General features: G+C 40.0%; 2 protein-coding genes across 2 annotated transcripts in view; both read left to right on the forward strand.

The window, feature by feature from the left end:
* LOC138045433 (tetratricopeptide repeat protein 28-like) overlaps positions 1–9,761 on the forward strand; it is a 9,803-nt gene extending 42 nt beyond the window's left edge. Inside the window, exons 1-4 of the mRNA XM_068891943.1 lie at positions 1–48; positions 478–550; positions 5,801–9,203; positions 9,632–9,761. The exon at positions 1–48 is cut by the window's left edge and continues 42 nt beyond it. Of these exons, the coding sequence (XP_068748044.1) occupies positions 5,869–9,203; position 9,632 (3,336 nt within the window). The 5' untranslated portion in view covers positions 1–48; positions 478–550; positions 5,801–5,868 and the 3' untranslated portion in view covers positions 9,633–9,761. The remainder of the gene's footprint in view (positions 49–477; positions 551–5,800; positions 9,204–9,631) is intronic.
* LOC138045437 (uncharacterized) overlaps positions 1–25,000 on the forward strand; it is a 101,611-nt gene that overhangs the window by 25,475 nt on the left and 51,136 nt on the right. The gene's annotated exons all lie outside the window — the stretch shown is intronic.

Consider the following 25,000-nt stretch of genomic DNA (forward strand, 5'->3'; position numbering starts at 1 on the left):
GTAATCTCTGCATTGTTTAAACGCAGTCTTTTAAATTATTTGCAAAAGGTAAGTTAAGTGCTCCACAGATTAAAGAACGGTTTAGGAACAATCAATTCCATCTGAACATCGCTACTTAGAAACAACGCATTTATGGTCAGATTGTTATCGAGATCAGGGTGGCTCAGAAGATGCTCTCCTGTTTGCTAAGCTTATCAAACAAAGTCGTGTCACTGTATCTTAGAACTCGATTTAAAGATACAAATGCGTGCGTTTTGCTTTTGACACCATTACAGCTTGTTATAGTTTTTTTTTTTTTTTTTAATTTAATTCACGTTAATTTCACACTGTCACAAAGGAACGGAAACTATGTGTATGTTTCTAGTACATTGAGGCAAAGAAAGTAATTTGTGAGGCGCGGATCATTTCAAGAAAAAAAGTATTTCCATTTCGTTATTCGTGTTTCTTTTTTTTTTGTTCCTTTTTTTTTTTAATCAGACTGCAGATTTCGTTCTTTGGTCGCGTTCTAATTACTATGCTGTGTCTTTCTGAGTGACTCAGGAAAAAAAAGGTCAGTAATTTTCAAGTTTCGTCCTAATGGTCTTAAATACTTTAATACTTCAAGAGTATAATGAAACTAGCGCTGTGTGCTTGACTATAACGGTCCGCCAACGGCTGTGATTAAAATTCAGGACGAATGAACAATATCCTAGGCCTGCAGGCTTTACAAAACAACCGTAACGCCTGTTTGAATTGAACAAAACTTTTTTCTTCAGATTTTCTGTGTGTTTGCTCAACACCTCAATGGAAAACGTTTGCTCTTGGATATTTATCCTAAGGCTGTTTACTTTGAGTGCAAATTTTGGATTTCACGGTCCGCCATTACTCACGTTCAAAACTGGCCGAGGGACCTCAGAGGGTAGGATCTAGGGAAAGTGACGTCATTTACTAACCAGCTTAAAATGCAGTTCATTTTATATGCGAAACACTAGTTTAAAAGTCTGAAAGCCCGAATCTCCCGTGCTGCATATCAATTAAGCCTCGTACACACGCATTGCATTCTTAAACTAACGAGTCTTTTACGTTATTTTCTCCTCGATCCAGCACTCTCAAATATTTCAAAACTTGGGTCACGTAGTGGTTAGTTAACATAGTTTTGAAATCCAAAGAAAAAGGAGAATTGATTTTTTGGTCATAGTAGCACATGAAGTATGTCTTTTGCATCAGTGGTGAAGTAAATCGTTGATCGATGTTAGCTTAAGTCCTGCTTCGTGGTAAACTTTAGTTTTTATAATTATGTCTTAGACTTAATTTACTTTTAAGTTTTCGTATCTGGCAATTTTGCCTAACCAGTCAAGCGTTATGGCCCAAAAGCAGGATGTTCCTAACTTGTCATCCTGTTTGATTCCGGAGTTTTTCCCGTTTGTTACGTCTTAGGGCGTCCAATAAGCCATCTAATTGAGTTTTAGATAAACAAACCCGATTTTTGCAGTTCTAAATTAAAATTAAATTATTCTCATCACAACCGTTATGTTACAGTTACACGAAATGTGTGCCTTTCATATTTAGTCTAACACGATAACACGATATACAACGACTCAAAATGAAATTATCTCAGGCTTTCTTGTTTTTAAACTTATTCGAAAACTCCATCGATGCAGGAAGTTTATTGCCAAGAGGAAATAAATAGATTTATGCCGAATATGACATGCTTAGTTAGTTATTTCCCTTGTTGCAGTTTGGGCATTTCTGTCATTCAGGATTTTCTCTAGATCATTCACCATTTGTACAAGCTAGGCGGAGGCTGATTCAACAGAGTCAAATCAATTTTCCCTCCCCACCCTCCCTATTTTTTTGCCTTGTTGTGGATGGCGTGTGTCTCCTCCCCTTTGCTGGGATCATGTCTTCTATATTTGGGTATTTCCTAGGTTACCACGCTGATTTTCAATAAACGGCCTAGCCCATCAGGGCTTGGCCAAAATATCCCAAACAAATGTGGTATTATTTGTGTCCCAGCAAACGGAGCTCGCCCAGAGCAATGCCTTGCCAACAATATCAGTCAGACTGTATGAAGCATGAAGCATAAATGACTATTTAATTGTCGCTATTCTTTTCTCGTTACAGTTCCGCGTTATCGATACCACTCATGCATTTGATAGCAAAATCTTTCTTTCCGCTCTCTTCAACTACCTTAAGTCCTCTGTTGCGATGTATTACTATCCACTTAGGGACAATTTTTTGGCGGGGATCTGGATCTCTTACATTTAAGCCGAAAAACACAAACTAGAGAATATGCGTTATTCACAACCAAGACATCCACAAATACTTGACTACAACATGAATAAGTTTAGCCCATATGATGCATGCATCAACAATGTATTTGGAATGTTCAGATATTCAGTTTGTAGAAGCGATTTCAGGTGATTTTTTCTAGGGGAAGGGGCGTTTGCAGTCTCTAATAGACCTCAATGCCCCCGCCCCTTCCCCGTCAAAAAGGCTTCGAACATAGAGTATTATGTTCTTACCCAAACGCAATGCAATTCCTTTCTACGTGTGATGGACTTATGATGTTTCACAGTTTGTAATTTTAAAGCTCCAATAGCTGGTGAATAAATTCTCTAACTTGCTCAATGAACCGCTGATCCTTGGCGTGCATTTATAAATCATTGTGAACACCCAGTCAACTATGATCAAATAAATGAATGGGACATTTTATGACGAGTCCTCTGCTTTACGTTTTTCTTTGCTGAAGTTGTCATTGTGCTGGGCTTTTAGTGATAAGTAACGTTTAGACCTCTCTGATTAACTGAAACGCGTTTTGCCATGTAGCAATTGGTAAGTCAAATGCAAAACAAGGTGGCATGAATGCGTAAAGATTTAAGAAGCAACTGATATTTCAGAAGTAATATTTAAAGCTCTTGTTCTTTATAAAGCGTTAGTTCACTATTGTGCCAGCATTCTAGTTCACTCGATTTTCATTGGCAACGCGATGCTGAATTTTTCAACTGCCAAACTCGACATGAGTTATTTGATTTTATTTGTTTGATGATCAAGCAAGTAAAGCAGGACTGTTTTGCTCAGTGGATGATTATTAAAAAAAGGAGGGTGTGATTCGGAGTTATTGGTAAGTTGCAGTCATCCATGATTCAAATACGTAGATATTGGCCTGTTGTAATTGCATCCCGAAAAAGGGAATTTCCCCTCTTTCACTATTCAGTGCTCTGTGGTCCCATTAATACGCCCGTTTCTACAGTCAACCTTACTCATCCATTGAAAGTGGCCGTGACTAAACAGTTCCTGTTTCATATCTCCCGTTCGGATTATCCTATAGTAAAAGGCTCAATGTGTTAGCGCAAAATGATTGATTTTTGCACCCACTCATGGCTTAAACCTTGTAGCTGTTTAAACCAAAGCCAATAGACCCTTTCACGGTTTTTGGCGCCATCTTGGTTGGGGGGCAAACACGGCTAAATTTACAGTAAATGAATGGGATTTTGGCTTACTTTGAACTGCCGTAGCGCGGCTAAAAAGAGACGGATTTCCACAGTGATAGTGTCTTTTAAAAAACATTTATACTCAGATTATTTTCATAAAAAATGAAGAACAGATTCAGGCTACAACAACCATAAACGAATTTTTACATATACGATTCCATACAAACCCTTCCAAAATCATCACGGCAAATTGCCGCGAAATTAGAAGCAACATGAGGGAGATTTATTATTCGAATTTACGGACGTCTTACCCTCCTTAATAGCCTTATTTTCTGTTGAATGAATGATATCAATAAAACTATTTAAAGTAGTGGCAAAAGTTGGAAATCTGTCTCTTTTGAGCGGCGCTACAGCGGTTCAAAGTCGGCAAAAATCCCATACATTTACTGTAAATTTAGCCGTGCACGTGTTTGCCCCCCAGCCAAGATGGCGGTCAAAAACCGTGGGTCTATTCCGTTATTGATAGAAACTAAAGCGGAAGTCAGTTTTGTTAATGTTGCTTAAATTAATCTTCGTTTCCCTCAAATAACTTAATTGCAAATTTGTCCATGTTAGATTTTACAGGAAGTTAAAACTTCCAGTCAAGTCTTTAAAATGCTTGGTGCTTATAGAAACATCTTACCACCTCTTAAAATGAGGCTTCAGAAATAAGAAAAAAAGAAGACAATGTGAATGGTGTCGAAAGGCACAGTTCGGCTGTAACCCGGCTTCAGGCACCCATGCGTGTTTTAACCCTTTTACTTGGATACGGTAATACTGCAGGTCATCCCTTACACGATCTTGAAAGCGAAGGTTGGCTCAACCTCGACAATTCGACCACCTCTCATGGTCTAAACCTACAGATGAAATTATTACGAGGATATTTACAACTACAGGAGCCCTTAAACGTATAAGACCATTCATCTCAGAACAAGGCACTGCCCTCCAAATCTATCAAGCGTTCATCTTATCCCACCTTTGATTATTGTAGCTCCGTTTGGGGCAATTGCAACTGATCTTTAAGTGATAAACTCCAAAACCTTCAAAATAGAGCTGCCAGGGCGATTGCCAGGATCAATTACGACACAAAGTGCCAGTTTCCTTTTAAATATGGTTAATTGGGATAATCTAATATTACACGCCGGAAAAGAACTAAAGCCATATTGATGTTTAAAATGATCAAACGTCTCTCCCCAGCGTACCTCCAGAATTTATTTTATACCCGCATTACACAGTATAACTTTAGAGACTCTGAGGCTAAACTCGAGTTGTCTATGCCACGCACAAATTATTGGAAGCGTGCTTTTTGTTATAGCGAAGTACTGTTACGGCTACGTTTGCTCGTCGGCTTACGGAAATTAGATTCCCTAGGATATTTCAAAGGGGAAATTGACCAGCTTTATAGCAGCTGTCGGTCGGGCTCCCACATGACACTCTTGTAAAACAGTCAAGTTGTAATGAAACTTCTCACTGTAATATATAATTAAGATTTTACCGAGTATAAATAATGTAATATGTAAGTGTATAGGAAATCTTATGAACGCGAATGTATTTCGTGACTTACGGACACGAGTGAAAGTTGAAAGTTCCCCTGGCGAGTGCAAGTTGAGGACTTTCCGATCACGAGTGACCATCAAACACAAAATGCAGGAGCAAGTTCATACAAATTTCTATTCATCACATACTCGACAAAATCTTTCCATCGCTTTGTTGCCATAGCAACTTCCGAGTTGCACTCTGAAACCTCTTTTGCCCTTTAACCTATTCTGTTGAGTGAATAATGAGTATGTACTCGGGGGATCACCTTTTTGGGTCTTTGGGCTTCTGGCAATCGGCATACAAAGGTTAAAAAAATATGTAAAAAAATAAGAGATTTTATGACTGTTCGAAAACTCGATTAAAGAGAGTTTTTGTTACAGTTATGTGCTTAGTTACCTGGCCTTTAAATGAAAGTGAGGTTGGAGTTGACCTTGTCATGATACAGACATCCCTGCTTTTCTTATGTTAATGATGTTCTCTTGTTAATAAGTTGGAATTTGAATAAGAAAAGCAGTCAGGTTTCTATCAAAACAAGGTCAGCTTTATGGGGAGAATAAGGGAGGATAAATTGGCAAGGGTGAAAATTTACGGAGTTAAAAATACTCATGCAAAAAATTCTACGGTGGTTTGAAAACTCAAAAAAATAGGACTGAGTGGTAAGATACGTAATGAACGGCAATGGATAATTTTCAGTACCGTCGATTTCAACGTTTCAACTTGGTAACAGAGAATACATGATATTGAATAACCTTTTATTACTTTAAAGAGCAGATTAAACATTAAGCGTCTTTACTTTTCTTTCCTTCCAGCTTCATCCTTGATTTGACATTGGATCATCTTATCGAAAAAGCTTTCATTGTCATTTAGTTATTGAAGAATGGTAGATGGGAAGTTAGAAACTGTAGAGCAGCAAATGCTAGAGCTTGCCATTGCAATAAGTGTAGAAGACAGATATCGTGAAGGAAGGGCTCATTTTCATCTCGGCACTGCTTACCTCAACCTACCTGATTATCAACAGGCCATAAAAAATTATACACAAGCATTGCATATTTTCATAGAATTAGGCTGCAGGGCTAGCGAGGGATCAACCTATGGAAATCTGGGAAATGCCTATCTTAGTCTAGGTAATTTTAAACAAGCTATTGAGTACTACGAAAAAGATCTTAGTATTGCTAAAGAAGTAGGGAATAGGGCTGGGGAGGGATTAGCCTATGGAAATCTGGGAAATGCCTATCTTAGTCTAGGTAATTTTAAACAAGCTATTGAGTACTACGAAAAAGATCTTAGTATTGCTAAAGAAGTAGGGAATAGGGCTGGGGAGGGATTAGCCTATGGAAATCTGGGAAATGCCTATCTTAATCTAGGTAATTTTAAACAAGCCATTGAGTACTACGAAAAAGATCTTAGTATTGCTAAAGAAGTAGGAGACAGGGCTGGGGAGGGATCAGCCTATGGAAATCTGGGAATTGCCTATCGCAATCTAGGTAAATTTAAACAAGCCATTGAGTACTACGAAAAAGATCTTAGTATTGCTAAAGAAGTAGGGGATAGGGCTGGGGAGGGATCAGCCTATGGAAATCTGGGAAATGCCTATCGCAATCTAGGTAATTTTAAACAAGCCATTGAGTACTACGAAAAAGATCTTAGTATTGCTAAAGAAGTAGGGGATAGGGCTGGGGAGGGATCAGCCTATGGAAATCTGGGAAATGCCTATCGCAAACTAGGTAATTTTAAACAAGCCATTGAGTACTACGAAAAAGATCTTACTATTGCTAAAGAAGTAGGGGATAGGGCTGGAGAAGGATCAGCCTATGGAAATCTGGGAAATGCCTATCGCAATCTATATAGTTTTAAACAAGCCATTGAGTACTACAAAAAACATCTTAGTATTGCTAAAGAAGTAGGGGATAGGGCTGGGGAGGGATTAGCCTATGGAAATCTGGGAAATGCCTATCGCAATCTAGGTAATTTTAAACAAGCTATTGAGTACTACGAAAAACATCTTAGTATTGCTAAAGAAGTAGGTAATAGGGCTGGGGAGGGATTAGCCAATGGAAATCTGGGAAATGCCAATCTTAATCTAGGTAATTTTAAACAAGCCATTGAGTACTACGAAAAACATCTTACTATTGCTAAAGAAGTAGGGGATAGGGCTGGCGAGGGATCAACCTATGGAAATCTGGGAAATGCCTATCTTAGTCTAGGTAATTTTAAACAAGCCATTCAGTACTTCGAAAAACGTCTTAGTATTGCTAAAAAAGTAGGGAATAGGGCTGGGGAAGGATCAGCCTATGGAAATCTGGGAAATGCCTATCTTAGTCTAGGTAATTTTAAACAAGCCATTGAGTACTACGAAAAACATCTTACTATTGCTAAAGAAATAGGGGATAGGGCTGGCGAGGGATCAACCTATGGAAATCTGGGAAATGCCTATCTTAGTCTAGGTAATTTTAAACAAGCCATTCAGTACTTCGAAAAACGTCTTAGTATTGCTAAAAAAGTAGGGAATAGGGCTGGGGAAGGATCAGCCTATGGAAATCTGGGAAATGCCTATCTTAGTCTAGGTAATTTTAAACAAGCCATTGAGTACTACGAAAAACATCTTACTATTGCTAAAGAAGTAGGGGATAGGGCTGGGGAGGGATCAGCCTATGGAAATCTGGGAAATGCCTATGGCAAGCTAGGTTATTTTAAGGAAGCCATGGAGAACCATGAACACAGTCTTAGTATTTTCAGGGAAGTTGGAAACTGTATAGGAGAGGGAAACGCGTGGCATTCGCTAGGTCATGATCATGAATTGTTGGGTTCCTTGAGTAATGCACTCAGTTGCTATCGTTTAAGTATAAAACATTTTGACAAAATAAGGCGTAGTCTGAAGTCAGAAGATGAATGGAAAATAAGTTTTCGTGATTCTTATCGCCTGTCATACACTGCTCTGTGGAGGACACTTTTGAAGAATGGAGAGATTGAAGAAGCTTTGTATGCAGCTGAGAAAGGTCGTGCACAGGCTTTGATGGATATTTTGAAAGATCAATACGGCACTGACTTTCCGTCATTTTCTGCACTTGCTCCGAATCAAACTCTTGCAGCTGCATTAGAGCTTTTACCTTCACAAACCGTTTTTGTGGGACTTGACCATAACAAGATCACGTTTTGGGTGCTAGAAAAAGACAGCAAGCTCAGCTTTCGGCAAAAAGAAATCGCGAATGGAAGTGCTGATTTGTTGATGGAAAGTAGTTTCAAAGGGATCGGCGTAAGGGATGGTGTCAGATGCGAGAATCGCTCTTTGGATCCACTACGCAGTGACCTGTCGTACAGCAAAAAATTTATCACTGAGAAAACAGTTCTACCATCCTCATCCTCAGTTAACTCTTTACAACCGTTGTATGATGTCCTACTCGGGCCAATTGCAGACTTGCTGCAAGGAAATGAGTTAATCGTTGTTCCCGATGGACCATTTTGCTTGGCTCCATATTCTGCATTGAGTGAATCAATCAGGATCCGCACCGTTCCCTCGTTGACCGCTTTTAACGTGATCGTTGGTGCACCTGAAGACTTCCACTGTAAGACTGGAGCACTGCTTGTAGGTGATCCGTGGTTGAAAGAAGTTACTAACAAGAAAGGGGAGCCCATTTTGGAACAGCTTCCGTACGCAAAACATGAAGTAGAGATGATTGGACAACTTCTTCAGGCAACACCGCTGACTGGAGAAAGTGCCACGAAATCTGAGGTGATGAAAAGTATGAAATCAGTTGCGTTAGTTCACATTGCAGCACATGGATGCCAAAAAACGGGAGAAATTGCTTTAGCCCCAAATACCGAACGGAAATCGCCAATTCCCAAAGAAGAAGACTTCATTTTGAAAATGTCGGATGTTCAGACAATTTCTCTTCGAGCAAGACTAGTTGTGCTGAGCTGTTGTCACAGTGGCCGGGGAGAAGTGAAGTCCGAGGGAGTGGTGGGAATTGCAAGGGCTTTCCTGTGTGCTGGAGCTCGGTCTGTTTTGGTGTCACTCTGGGCAATTGATGACGAGGCAACGTTGCCGTTCATGAGGAGCTTCTACCAGCACCTGGTAGATGGAAAAAGCGCAAGTACAGCTCTTCAACAAGCAATGAAATCTCTCCGAGAGTCAAAGCAGTATTGCGCTATAAAGCACTGGGCGCCATTTGTGCTGGTTGGCGATGATGTCACGCTGGAATTTCCAAAAGAATGGTAAGTGAAGTTCGAGTTTAACTCAGAAAACAAGAATACTTTCAAGCTGGAAAACTGACGACAGGAATCAAAAAGGCCTAAGATAACGAGATGCCAGCTTCGTAGTATAAACAATTCAAAGTTTCCTCTAACATGCTTTAGTCACAAAAAAAATTTCCACATGCCTATCACGCGTGTACAGTAGCGTAAAGGATACATTTTCATTCAGTCTTTTCTGACTTCTTGTTAACTGGTGAAGATGGCTCATTTTATCACCTCGTGATGTCTCTTTTCGTGTTTATGTTCTCCCATATATAGATCTCTAAACTTCGTCTTTTGTAAGGAATTCGAAGACAGCATCGTCTGCACGTAGCCATTCGCATCGGCGCATTGTACATGTACGCTCGAAAGAACCAGCTACATTTAGGGCTGTTTTTTTCTTTTTCCAGAATCGATGTCGAAGAAGCTAGAAAACTACCTGGCAGGGCTGACGCTTCAGTGATTGCCGAACTTGTAAAAACAAACAAACATTAGAACGGGTTGACAATCATCGTTATGGCAGTAGAACAAGCTCCAAAGTTTTAGAAGAAGTTTACTGCGTTAACTAAGCCAACAGACTGAGATTATTGTAATTAAAATTATGACAGAAAGCTTAGATTTATAATAAAATGCTAGTATTCCCCGTTATTTTGATACTTCGTTTCTTATATAACTTCAAAGGGCAGTGTTGCTTCAGTGGCGATCAAAATGATAGTGCTATATTTCAGTTGCTAAAAATCATGTTTTATTTAGTTCTTTGAAACTGTTTTTGTTGTATGAGTGTAAGCCACTTTCGAAAGAAAAGAAAATAATAAAGAGGACGTTTTTCTTTTCTTAATAAATTTCCAAGTTCTTTATAGGGCGTACTCCCTCGAGTTATCGGTGGTGTTTTTAAGCAAAGTGAAAGAATGTGTTTGCATTCGAAAGTAAATCAATTCCTGGAATAATAGTTTAGGAATTAATAAATCCGCTGAAATTTAGGAAAAAAATATCTGGAGCAGATTCATAGCCACCTTCACAACTGGAAAATTTTAAGGTGGCCCTGATTCCGCTTCAGAGAATTTTTTATACCTCTGCAAAGATCCTAGCCTGCTAACCACCGTGCAGCAATGAAATATTTCGTCACCAAGTTCGTTTCTGAGATAAAAGCTCTTGAATACAAAATATAGGGCAATTTTTTAGAAGGCTTTTTCGTTGCTATGATAAACTTTTACGTCACATTAAAGATTGCACCTTGTTAAGGCATGATTGGTGTTTCATTTGGTACCATAACATTTGATGTTATGTGAAATAATTGGGGTAGATTCAATCCTTCCAAATAGTACAGTTGGTTGAAAGTGTTGGTTTGAGCCTCAAGGGAACGAAAGGCTACAGGCAGCCTATACTATGGCCTTTAATTTAGACAATTTCCGTCGCAAGGGTCAAACTGATGGTATTTGGATATCCGGGTCATGTAACGCAACCGAATGTTTAACATACGTTTTAAACTGAAACCCTAATTTGATATAAGGCTTTGTTGCATTTTGCGATCTTTCATGCAACTTCTCTTGAAACGCCAGAGCGAAACAAGTTGAAAGTTGCACACTTTATAACAGCCAAAAACAAGGTAAGACAAATTGCAGAACCCTTCGGGGAAAGTAGAATCCATTGCTACTTTTCGCATTGGTTTACGTAAATTAGCAACGAAGGTTTCAAGCAATGCGTGCTGTGATATCTGCCCTGCAACTTCTGTCTCAACGGATTGCGTCATCAGCAAGTGAAATGTTCCTTTAATCTCATGAGATCATCGAAAGCGAGACAAATTGCAAGAAACGTTGCCCAGTGTAACAACTGTCAAGCGAATAGCTTTGCAGTGCCAGAACTCTTGTCGAAACAAAATTGAGAGACAAGTTGCTCGAAAAATTGCGAGTGTAACAGGGCCTTTATGGGTCAAGTAAGTAAGGAAACCATCTAACGTTGGATAAGACAATTCACTGTCCATTTGCTCATCATATAACTTTATTAGAAATCATAAATATGCTCCAATTTACAAAATGTATAAAAATGTGTCTTCCAAACGCACATACAAAATAAGTTTGTGAAGGTAGAGATCTGTAGATTAATGTTTATTTTTTAAAAAATGTTACTAAAAAGGTTCGAAAACGAAAACACTCGGAAAACTGATATTGAAACACCAGGCATTAAGCAAGCACCCTGAAAAGAAAGCAGTGTTAAAGTCGGTGATTAGATGTAATAACTGTGTATATATAATTATCTACAGTTTTTAGGAATGGCCACCGATTTTAAAAGGGTTTCCTTTCAAGGTTGTTTGCTTTTCGATAGCTTCAGTGTGGATAGTATCCAAAAAAGACGACATAGCTCTGGTTTCAAAAGGTTTTCATGTGTTTCTCAATTGCTACTCCGTCCATGAAAACAGTGATTTCTTTTCGTCCTTGTGTAAACATAAAAACAAACAATATTAAGTTGAGCTAGAGACAGTCTGGAAAAGTTAAGTAGTCAAAATGAAATATACTACAACAATAAAGGATTTGCTTGGGATGCCAATATGATCGTCATTTTATTTTTTGCTTTGCTTTTTTCTTGTTTGCGGGTGGGGGTGGAGAGGGGGATAACCCCTTCAAAAGTACTTGTTGTAGATTACAAGGGTTAGTTTTTTCTACAACTAAGCTTTTAAGTGGCTCCGGAATTACAAAATTTACAAACGTGTACCCCTACTTCACATTTCAAGCATGTGCACGTTAGTCTGACATAGTATTGAGTGAATACTTTTTATGAAGACATCAAATTCCAAGAAAAAGATCATTAATTTTTTACTTGTCATGCTCTAAGCAAAACGTATTTATTGTCGTGATAATTGCATACCTCTGCCAAACGAGCTCGTCGCAATCGTACTTTTCGTTTGAAGCGTATTACACATATGACGAGGCTCTGTGCACTTGTCAATATCTGAGTAAAAAAGAGAAGACAAATAATTAATTTAGTGAGTGAAAAAAGCCAGTCAATCAGTCAGTCAGGGGTTAAGCCTGTCGTCAAACCAGACACTCATTTATCCAGTCACAGGAAATCAGCAAGCCAGTCAGCCATTAAGTCAATTACACACAAAAAAAAAATTTCCCCCTTTAGTGTCAGTCAGTCATTTAGCCAGTTAGGCTGTCAGCCAGCCATTCTGTTTATCAATCGAGTAAACTTCGTTTTACGTATCTTCTCAAAAAAATCCCATTCACTTGAGTCCTACTGATTTTAAAATTGTGTTTGCTTAACACCTGACTGGCAAAATTTTCAAGCCCAGTGAGCTTTGATTTTTATCCAAAGGCTGTTTACTTTGAGTTTAAGGTCTGGATTTCACTGTCCGCCGTTACTCACGTTCAAAACTGACCAATTGGACCAAAGAGAGTTGGATCTAGAGAATGAGAAGTCATTTACTCACAAGCTTAAAATTTCATCTCGTAAATGCAGCTTATTATATATGCAAAACACAAGTTTAAAAGTCTAAAAGCGCGGAACTCCCTTGCTGCGTACACACGCATTGCATTCTTAAATTAATGAGTCTTTCACGTCATTTTCTCCTTGATCCAGCTCTCTCAAGATTCTAGAGTTAGTACCGGTAATCGCGGACATTAAATGGGAAAATTCCATTTAAAATAAACAGGTGTGTTTTGTTAAGGAACCCTTACAACTGGGGTCACTTAGTGTTTAGTTATCATAGTTTTGAGATGCAAAGAAAAAGAAAAATTTATTTGTTTTGGTCATAGAAATACTTTAAACGTTCCAATTACATTACCAGTGCAAGTTGTGAGATCTGCCATTAGAATGTATCCCGATTGACAGCTGCATTTAAGACTGCCTGCAGTGTGGTGGCAAATGTGATCACACATGTGGCATCCCAAAACGCACTCATCAACATCTAAAAGGAAAGAAAGAAGAAGAAGAAAAAAAACTAAATAAAAACACATACGAATATTATGTCATGGCATGATAAGAATTAGCAGCATTTAGCCAATTGCGAATCACCGGACACGAGAATCAGGCAGATCGTTGTTTACTTTCCATCTCGCCTCATGCGTCGCGCTCGTTTTTGGCGATTCGCGCTATGTCAAAACACTTGTTTAAAATGGGGTAGCATTTAATTCTTTATCTCAAACTGACTGTTCCTTTCGCTTCATCTTAAACGACGTAGCATTCGCTTTAAGATTCGATTGGATTCGGGGCGGGAATCGAGTCTAGAGTCGTAGAATTTCGTCTTCCTAATTTTAATACGCACTAAGCTAACGGGACAAGATGGGATGTAGTTTATTTTTTGTAAGAACTGCCACTAAGGAGATCGTCACAACAACTTAAAACTAACTCTTCAAATTCTATTTCTTTGTTTGTGCTCAGACCTAGATACTGTAGATCAGTGATAACTCTCTGGAAAAACGTTGTTCAATGGCACGCTCCTCAGTAATAGAACGATAACCTCATTCCATACAGATGCTCATGTAATCGTCGGGAGGTGTCGCTCGTCATTTTGAGATATCGAAATTTCCTTCAAACCTCTAAAATGTTGGCCACTAGTACGCACAATTCAGTGAATCGGATGAGGAATAATTTACCTAGGCACGCCTTCCTGTCTTTCTCAAGCATGTACCCGGATTATCTCGACCCCAGAGCTCTTCTCTTGACTAAGGGAGAGAAGAAAAGAAAACAAACAGCGGTTACAAACATTTTCATTTTATACTTGACGTTTCGTATGTTGCAGCATACATCATCAGAAGTGACGGTTAAAAACTGTTACACAGAATTTTAAAAAACTAGAGCGAGGAACTGGTGACTAGTTAAAAAAGTGTGATAACAAAATCGTAACTTCCGGTAGTCGATTCTTCCGGAAGAAATTAATAAAGAAAAAGCTTCTCACTACCAATGTTTTCATTGAGAGAGGGTTTTAAGTCACTGATTAATAGCGTTTCTTTAATTTACATTGCATGTCGGACTTCCCAGTTGCGAGGATTTCAAAATGGTCCCATTTGATGTTATGACCGGTAGAAATTGTATGGTCTGCAACAGCAGAGGCGTGGCCGACTTGTGTAAGAGCTTTGAAATGCTCGGACTTCCTGTCATGCAATCTTCTTTTTGTTTTGCCGATGTAGAAGGAATCACAGTCCCAACAACTGGCTTTGTATACTATTTTTGATCTTTGAGAACGACTGAAACGATCTTTGTAGGGAAAAAAAGACTTAATCCTGCAAGTGTTTTGAAAAATAACCCTAAGATTGACACAGCCATAAAACTTACTAATTTAACACGTCGAGTAAGAGCTTCACTTTGAAAGCCCAAAAAAGGCAAGACAAGAATGATATCTTTCTTAGGAACAGTGGTGGCAGGTTCAGCAGACCTGTTCTTTTGTCTGTTCAAACATCATTAATGTTGTAACAAAGGACGCCTCTTGGGTAACCATTTTGAAGGAAAGTGTTCTTTAGATCGAAGAGAGTCGACTGTATCAAGGAAGAACTCGAGCAGATGCGTAAGCAGCGATAGGTGAGGGTGCGGATTAAATTTATTTTATACTTTCTAGGAGTGAAAGAGTCCCACTTGGTGTAGAGGCCAGTGAAAGTTGTTTTGCGATGTACTGTTGTTGTGAAAATTGTTGAGATTGCGCTTAATGCGGACATCTAAAAATGGAATCTCCTGGTTTTCTTCAAGTTCCATTGTAAATTGATGTTAGGATGTCTGGTGTTAAGAAAATGCAGAAAACTGGCCCGCAGTGGCTTCACTGTCGAACAAAGAAAATGTGTCATTCACATATCTAAACAAAATGGAGGGACGAGAATCTACATTAGCCAACCATTTCTGTTCAAAGTCACACATGAAAATGTTAGCTAATACTGGGCCTAGCGGAGACCCCATTGCAACGCACATCGATTTGGTCGTAATAATGACCATCAAATACAAAGTGGCTTTTCTTCGTTGCAAACTCGAGCAAGGTTTTGAGGACATGTCGCGGTAAGGCAGGAGGGTCAGGAAGAGAGTATAACTTGGAAAGACAAATTTCTATGTCTCGTCGAGGTGGAACGTTCGTGATAAGGAACACACGTCAAACAGAGCACATTATTTCATTGTTGTGTTGAAGAGCTCTGCGAACCCTGAAACAAAGTGTCTTCTCGTTGGTTATCGTGAAGAACAATCAAAAGCGGGTCTAATTGGGCATTCATGTTAGCACGAGGAGTGAGCAGGCGCATGTAAGGTTCAAATACCCAGTGTTTGGCTCTAAGAGCCCTACGGCGCATGCTCTCCTACATGGAGTTACCCAGAGCCTTGGGTCGATCCGACGGCACTGGTGACGAGAATGGTACGCGGAATGAGACGCACACCTAAAGCTGCCATGCGTGTTGATACGCACCTGCGGACAATCATTACTGCGGGTTTTGCATATTTTCCAAAAAGTAGAATAAATAAATAGATAAGGAAAATAGGGAACAGGGCCAAGATTTGAGAGAAGTTCTTTATTGTATAAGCAGATTGAAGCGTGGGTGCTACTAATCCAACCTGTGAGCCGTGAGGCTATTTATCTGTAACTTTGAGGAACGCTGCGGCTGTAGCCGGTCCCGCGGGATTTGACGCCGCGCAGCGGTACATCCCTTCATCATTAGGGACTTAACGGATCTACGACGCGGTCGTCAACGAGAACGCCACGAAACAACGATATCATTGGTTTTAAAAGAGGAAAAGTAATCGTGTCGCACGTGCGGCACGCGTTTTAACACACTTTCGTGCGGTACTCTGCACACAACACGACTTGCCAATCACCAAATTGGGTTTTTGACGACAACGCGAGCGCACAAACGCAATTCTTGTATTCTCTACTTTTATTCTGAAACCGCACGTACCAATTTATTTTTAGGATACTTCGCCCAAGTGGTACGACGCTACGAGATGGCCTAACGCGGAGAAACTTACGATAGCGCAAAGTTATATTTTAAGTTGACGTGTTCGTTGACGTCGCTGTCGTAGATCGTTAAAGTCCCTAATGAAATGAACCGACCGTATAACGAGGGATCCACTTGGTAGGACACTGAAACCACTCCTCAGAGGGAATGGGCAGGTCTCCATTCAGTTCTGACGCCCACGCGATGTGAGGAGAGGGTGACCACGTGCTTGCAATAAAAATGTCACATTCTCCCTGAATTTTGGTGAGGTCCTTCGTCGCTTGCGTTATTGTAGTAGGAACTGTGTTTGATTAAAAATGACAAAGAAAGAATAAGGCTTAAAACTCTTATCAAACTCTTGTTAAGTCTCGGTTACCTTATAAGCACACGACTGTATTTTTTCAGGTCCATTTGAGTTTTTTTTTCTCACCAGAAAAAGTCGGCCCTGGTATTTTATATTTTTAAAATGAGTTGGAAAGAGTGCATACAAAGATTATTTTACTGCTGCTTTGAGATAATCGTAAAAATCAAATGAGAAAGGTGGTCAGATTACAATAGAATCGAAACTGAAAAAGTAAAATAACCTGCGATATTAGTGCATTCGACATTTCCATTTGACCACAATATGCCTGTTCATTCAGACCTCTGTTACACTTACTCTCCAGTCCCGCTACCACAGGGTGATCTTCATATTTTTTGGAACCTATCTCTGTTATATGTGAGCAAAAATACGACATTTACCAACTTAAATGAAGTAATAAATTGAGAGGGACAAGGAGCTTTGATGACATTCTTTTTGGATACTATTGGAGGAAGATGGAGCCAATTCTCACATGACACCGAGGCGTTCCATACTTTGACACATGGGAATCATATGAAAAAGAAAAACTAAGGCAAGACCATGGCATTTAAGTTTTTTTCCATTTAATGGTCTTCATTTGTGGACTAAAACCCCGGTCCTGGTCTGAGAAAGTCCTGCATGTCGTGCTCTTGTAATCGAGCGCCGTGTCAATCAATGTTTATTAATTATTACTATTTATTTATTTATTTATTTATTTAGCAAAATAATTTGAGAATATTCTGGAGATTTTAAATGGTGTTCGTTGTAAAGAATGTGTAGGATCATGAATACGACCAACTTCGAAAGTACCTCTTTTCAGCATTTATTTACATTTTTTAAATTTTTTTTTTTTTTATAAATTTATTTACATTGGGAAAAAAATGTACAAGTTAAAAAGATCTATTCGATGTTAAGCAGACAGCGCATGAGCAGGGATACGACAAAAACTTGCACCAATCAGCGGCCGTTACGGTAATGTAACAAAACAATAACATTATTGAATGAGGTTTAGCAAGTAATACACAACCGAAATGAGTTCAAATGAATGAAATGTTCAAAGGAACAAACCAGTTTTTTCAGGAGGTTAATAACATTATTAATGAGAAGCCTTTAATGAGGAAAATAATTGCTCTTTCGTGCGGCAAGCATTTTAGTGCATTTCTTCGCCGTACCATTTTGTAAAACAACAACTGCAAATAACCGGATTTGCGATTTGACGTATATCGTCAATATCGTACGATGTCAAAGCGATTCTCTTACGATAGCTGGAAGTGTCATTTGAAAATGCATTTCTATCGACTGTCCCTCTGTCATTGCTAAAACTCAGTTTGTTTCTGTTGAAGCAGGTTAGTATAATGGTAGCTATATAGCTGATGCGGCCTGTATTCATTTACACTTACATTCAAGGGTCAGATCACAACATCGGGGACAACACCTTCCCTACTCTTCTCGAACGGTGTGTCCCATAGAGTTTATCAACAAGAGTTGTGATGCGGAAGCCTATGATTTATAATCCTTAACTGAGAGGACTTTAAAGTCTTACCATTTGCAGATGGAATTACAAAGTAAGAACTGGTCGCCTCCGTGTTGGCCCGGCCCGAAAGTCGAACCTGCACACCTACCCGCACGCCAGTGCCATTACACTTATCCAAGACTTATTAATAATAATTACTTACGTAACACAATGGTGTTTATCAGCTGATCACGATTGACGCCATTTGTCGCAATGACCACTCGTAGCTTCAAATAGTGTTGTGACACGAGTGGCAACAGCTGGGTTTTTCAGTAAGCTCCACTCGCTTAAGTTCAGAAGGAGAAACTACGCGTATTCATTTAATTTTTTAGGTTTATTTAATTTCGAACATAACTGGTTCCCCTAGAAGAAAGAAACGCTCGCCGACCAGATCTTCTGGTCGTCCCAGTTGTCAACTATACGGCTTGAGCAATGCTGTTTAAACCTATAACCGCCCGCCCAGATATAGCTCAATTCTTGAAGCCACGATACAGGAGCAGGTGTGAGCAATTGTATTACCGTTTGTTCCGCGGCGGCTGATTGACAAACTCTCACAAGAAATTCTGGTGCAGAGTATTAGCCACCAGACAGCTCCTGGTAAAAAGGGCTCTGGATCCTTTTGTTTAAAGAATACACTATGACTTCATGGCCGTTCATGTTAATTAATTTTTTTGGGGGGGGATTATCTGGAAATTGAACCAATATACTATTATCGCAACTAGGCTCTGTTTGCAGTTCTTATGTAAATCAAATGGTAAAAAAAACCGCGCCGCATGCTGCAAACCTCAAATTGCGCTCTGGGACATGTCTCAGTGGGCAATTTGCGTTGCAGTGGTACTTGGTGATAACTAAGCTGAACAAAAGGCCGATTCATCTTTTATGCTTGTATGCGTAAGGACAAATATCGCCCCCCCCCCCCCCCCCCCCCCCCCCCCCCCCCCCCCCCCCCCCCCCCCCCCCCCCCCCCCCCCCCCCCCCCCCCACCCCCCCCCCCCCCCCCCCCCCCCCTGGACGAAAAAACTCCGGCCAGCATAGACGTCACGCTTATGTATAGCATAAATAAAAAAACTGGTAAGGGAAAGCATGCATTTATTTATGTACCATCACAAATGGATCCGGCCTGTCCTTGTCGCAGCAATAAACTCCACTGCCCGGCAATTCAAAGATAGCTTTCCCTGATCATTAACTACAATGTTGCTCACATCCATGCTGGTTCTCCACTGCATTCGCAGGGCCGTAACCAGAAAAAATTGTTGACTGAGGCAATGTCCATGGTTGAATTCTCTTCCTAGGTATTTTAGGTGTTATGAGGATTACATTTTAAAGACAACACTTAGAAGTACGGCAAGTGCCGAGTGCCTGGTTTGGCTCATACTGGCTACGGCCCTGATTCGTTGGCATCTAAATGAAAAGTGGAACCAATCAGTGACTTCCAATGAGAAGAGTTTTCAACTCAGTCTTGAAAAAAACACCCTTTTGATAAAATACAACAAACGGACCGAAAGGGTTGATGGTGACCACTGTCTTCATCTTCAATATAACAATAAACTATCAATCTTCAATACCCTTCCCATGTATCAAGATTGGGTTTAACCGCCCCAAAAAGAGAATCATGCTCTACCCTTTAAAGTAGGAGATACGAGTCCTTGAAGAGGGGTCTGGGCATATAATTATGAACATCATGTATATATATAAATGGAAAAAAATAAAGTTCACTAGGAATAGACACAAAAAACAGGTCCTAGTGGGATTATTTTGGCGCGATGAAAAAACCTTCAAAGGATTTACTCACCGGCGTTAAAGCGAACTCGATGAACTACACCGAGCATTTTCTCAGGTTATAGACAATTTATTAAATGAGAAACGAGGATCTTTGAAAATACCGTTTCCACGCTAATCCTAAAACCTATGTAGGTGAAAACCGGAATAGGTTTTCATAAGAATGTCCGCAAAGATAATTTACCCATCACTAATAGTCCATAATAAGGTCCCATCTCTAACATATAAAATTGCATTAGTTTCGCATTTTCGCGATTATCCAATATATTTGTTTTGCTGACCTTGTGACAGTGACTTACTTCACTCATTGGGCTAACCACTATAAGATAAATGGGTACAACGCATCAGAGGCCGACAAAAAAAAATATTCCCACAGAAACTTGCAGGGCGTTACAGTTGCATGATTTGCCGTAGAGCCCTATTTTTGGTAACCATTTGCAAAAAAACTAATGAAAACTTCATTTGGAGTCGCAATGGCAAAAATTATCTTGATACTTTCCAAAATTTCGTTTGAGAGGTATGCTTCCACAACCCCCCCCCACCCCCCCCCCGGAACTTCCGGCTACTTTACATTACCGCACTTTATTCTTTTCTCCCTGAGGCTATTTACGTTACTTTCTTTCCCTCTCTCAAGTAAAATATGAGCAATTTTTCATTATTTGTGTAACATGCGCCCCACTTTCCAAAAAAAAAAAACAACAACGCGAAACATGCGATGTTCTTACGGGAAAAAAAAAGCAAGGAAGGGGGAAGGGGGGCGTTTTGTACCTTTGAGGACGGTGTCGGGGGGTTTCTGCTTCCTTGTGCTAATTGTGTTCAAAGTGATGGATCCGAACGCTTAATATTTTGATTCCTGCTTTTGTTCGCGTCGGCGAACATGATCTTTGTCTTTGCCATGTACGGACCTCTTGATACATATAAAAACAGAATTCGAAGAGGTTTATTTAACAATTATTCCATGAAAGCGCGTTGGATATGAGATGCGTCGATAGCCAACGAGGACGCTGGGGAACTCCGGGCTGCCTATAGCCAGCCTCATTATCCAAACAAGCGCGAATGGGGAATTAATTCCTTTATTACATTTTTATTAACTTCTTAACGCTTGAACACATTGGAAATTAAAGCCAAATTTATGCAATCAGTGGTTGCCATAAAAAAAAAAAACTAATAGGTCGTTACGGTTATATGAGCTGAATAAACTGAAGAATGAGTGAGCCAGTCAGAAAGCTAGAAACGTAATATTCGAGGTTCGCAAAATTATTTAGATAATTATGGTTATCCCTCAGGGCATACATGGAAAAACCCGACTACTCCTTATAGGATTCGAACCAGTGAACTCTAATACTCGCTCGAATGTTCTTCTTGCCTAAGTAGCCATACTCTCGTTTTCAAAGGAGATATTAACTTTTAGACTGTTATACTTACGTTTTTTTTGGTTGAAGGTGAAAGTTGATTTGTCATGTACCAAAATAATGAAATCGATTGTAAATGTTTTACGGACAATTGTGTTGTTTTTTTTCGTGTTGTTTTTTTTTTATAATTTCATGAACAGAGATTTTTCACAACGGTTAGAATTGCAATAAGAGAGCGAAGCCCCAAGTTAAGTGTGTCCTGCAGAGGACACCACAGAACATCGGTGTCCTGTTCTTTGTGCCCTGTGTGATTATTTCTGTATATGGCCCCAATAAGTTAATTTAACAACAAAAGATAACAAGGTGGGGGTGGGCTACGGTTTTTTGTTGTCAACAACGGAGATTTGCAGATATCATTAAAATACTCCTGAGTGTTGGTCAGGCCCGGAATTCTACCAGACGAGCTACCTCACGATAATCCATTGCTTAACCAACTGAGCCAGCCAGTTGGCTGATTCGAGTACTACCAAAATGAGCCTAATAGACATGAAAGCCGGAGACTGAATTTGTCTTAAATATGAAATGAATCTGCGTGCCGTGTGTAAGCTGTCTTACTTGTAGTAGGAAATGGTATGACTTGTTTTCGTGGTTTCTAGTATTCTTATGGTCAGCTGGGTTGGTGCCAGAAAGACTGCGTAATAAAATGATAGATTGAGTCAACACCTATCCATTGAGTGACTTAGCAATTTCTTTTAATATATACATCTATAATGAACACGTTTAAACGACCATGTTCGAAGTTACTTAGGCCCGCGTTGTTCCTCTTGTTTTTTTTATACATACACTTGAAAAATACAAGGAGCAGTCCAATTTGAGGAGGTTAACTATCAATAGAGTTATGACTTAAAGTGGGGGGAGAGTTAACGACTGCCAAAATCCTGAATTCAGAAAATTTTTGACTGCCAAAATCCTGAGTTTCAAGATTTTGGAAGTCCAAAAATCTGGAATTCCACAATCGCTGGTCAATGCTTAAAGTTTCTCCACATGAAAGATGTCTGTTCTACATCGACGACAAAAGGAATTATACTCAGTTATGTTTCTACTAGCTACCGAGAGCTTATCAAAGTAGTTGCTGCCAAGTGCTGAACAGGTAATTTGACTCTCTCGGAATAAAAAGGACAGGCGCAATCGAACCTCTTAAGCTATAAGCACTGACTTGTATAGATTTAATTTAAGATCCTCAAGAAACATATCATCATATAGCGGCTCATGCGTCAACTTAAGTATATTTAGTTCAACCTTCTTATTCACTGGAAGCCAAGATCAAACTTTGCGGACGTCCTCAAATCCTGCGAACCTTCTTGTGACAAATCCAGCGCATGCAGTTTGTAGCCTCTGAAGGCGCTTCATTAGAAATGTTGGGAGGGGGTGGAAAACAGAGCATGCATAGTTCCGTTTACAGGGGACTACGCCCCTGCCGAGTGTTTCTCACATGAAAAGGGCCTAGATTTTTAAGCCCCTGTGCAGTATTGGACAGTGTACATAAAATGAACTATTAACACCATGGTCTACATGCGCCTTTTCCAGGTCTGGTGCTGGTCCACAGATTAACCAAGAGCTGGTGTGCAGGATACTCCGTTTTAGTGGAGTATCGCCAGAAGCGATAGGAAGTTGTCATTCCTCTAAACTGTGATATCGCGCCATCCGTGGGGTGGAACTAAGTATGCAGTTTTTCTTGGAAGAAGTCAAGGCCCAGGTTGCCACTCTTAGAATAGTCCATGCAGGGCTTGGAACTGCTTATTTCTGTGATCTGCTAACAGACTCGATATCTCATGGTTTTCGGTCAGCCATACTGATGACCGTCCCACACTGTAGCTCACTCTGGAGGTCGGCGATCATAAATGTTGAAAATACGCAAGAAACGTATCATCATATAGCGGCTCAAGATTTAACTTAAGTATGGGTGGAGAGAGTTCTTATTGAAAGTAATCCAGTCAACTTGTCCTCCTGCGAACCTTCTTGCCAAGAACACAACACAACTCCCCGTGCCAGGCATCCTGCAGTAGCCCAGAAGGCGCTTCATTAGAAATGTTGGGAGGGGGTGGAAAACAGAGCATGCATAGTTCGGTTTACAGAGGACTAAGCCCTCTGCCAAGTGTTTCCTCACATGGAAAGGGGCTAGATTTTAAGCCTCTGCAGTATTGACAGTGTCGCATAAAATGAACTTAACACATGGTCTACATGCGTCTTCCAGGTCAGGTGCTGGTTCACATATACACCCAATAGCTTTGTGCAGGAACTCCGTTTTAGTGGAGTATCGCCACAAAGCGAATTAGGAAGTTTTTCGTTCCTCTAAAATTGTAATATCGCGCCATCTGTGGGGTGGAAATAACTATCCAGTTTTTCTTGGAAGAATTCAATACCAGCTTGCAACTCTTAGAAATAGTCCGTCAGGCTTGTAACTGCTTTATTTATGTGATCTGCTGAAGAATCGAGATCACATGGTTTCGTCAGCATACTGATAACAGTCACACTGTAGCTCACTCTGGAGGTCGGCGACATAAAGGTTGAAAATAACCGGACCCAGAACTGAGCTCTGAGGAATGCTAAATTCTACTGTTGCCGTACCGTTAAAGATTAAGGTTTGAGTCCTTTGCTTCTTTTCTGTATACATTTTTTGGTTTTTAGCTTTCTCTTCTCTGCCGTTACCCTAAACCTAACCCTAACCTTAAAGCTCCATCATAATTTTATCTTCCTCTGTAGAGGGAAGCTATCGTTGACGTCACCTATTGTCATTAATATGCCAACCAGAGACTCATTGGCTGTCAAAACAAAGGGACTTTTGTTCCTGTGGTTGGCACGTTTGAATAACAAAAGCAATCATGTTTGTAAACAGATATCTTCCCCATAAAACTCCTTGACAAAGGAATCGAGAACTGAACGAGAAGTCGGTACAGTTTTGGTTTTCTCTCAGAGAGTGTCATAATGGACTGAACTGTGAACTATTTCGACTTGATAATTGTGCCGAGGAGGGAAAAACTCTTCTGGATTTGATGGATGTCTATAGTTTTATCAACTTGATTAAAGTGCCAACTAGAGTTGTGGGTAACTCTAGCTCACTCATTGGTGTAATTCTTACAAACAAACCACTTTCTGTTGTTACTTCAGAGGTGTTTGATGTTGGCCTCAGAGCCATCACAACCTTATTTTTTACTGGATTCGGTCACACTGTCACCCTAAATCGCGCCCTAGAACTATACTAAAAACGCCACTTTAAGCATTATGATTCAGAATACTTTCTAGCTGACATTTCTGTTGTTCCGTTTCATGTTGCACATTTTTGGAGGGCGGGAGGACCCAGAGGATGTTTGGAGGGCGTGGGGGAAATTATTATCTGATGCTCGCAAAAAACGTTCCTTTTATGACTACAGTACGTCTTAACTCCAAGCGCACAACAAGAAATTAAGGCAACAGTACCCACAGTCCAAGGATCCTGCAGATTCGGAAAAAATACAGATCGCAGGCGTAATGTCACATCATCGTTCAGACGCAAAGGCGATATCGAACTTTCTCAGGTTTAGTGCTGATGGAGCTAAAGGTGTATCGAAAACAATTTTGGTATACAATCAGCCCTTTATGCATTGTAAACAGAGTAGCAATGATGTACGTTAAACTGATCAACATAAAGAGAATGGTGCGCTTTTCACTTGAAGAAGACATTACTGATCACCCAAGCATTGCCACCATCATGGGGGACAAATACCCAGTATCTGCCCAATTTGACTTTATTCGTGTCTTAGTGGTTGAAACTGAGCTGATACTAAAATCGTTGGATCCCAGTAAAGCGACCGGTCATGATCAGATTCCTGCTCGTGTCTTACGAGATGGTGCCT

This window comes from Montipora capricornis, chromosome 4 (assembly GCF_036669925.1).
Source record: "Montipora capricornis isolate CH-2021 chromosome 4, ASM3666992v2, whole genome shotgun sequence".
Taxonomy (NCBI): domain Eukaryota; kingdom Metazoa; phylum Cnidaria; class Anthozoa; order Scleractinia; family Acroporidae; genus Montipora; species Montipora capricornis.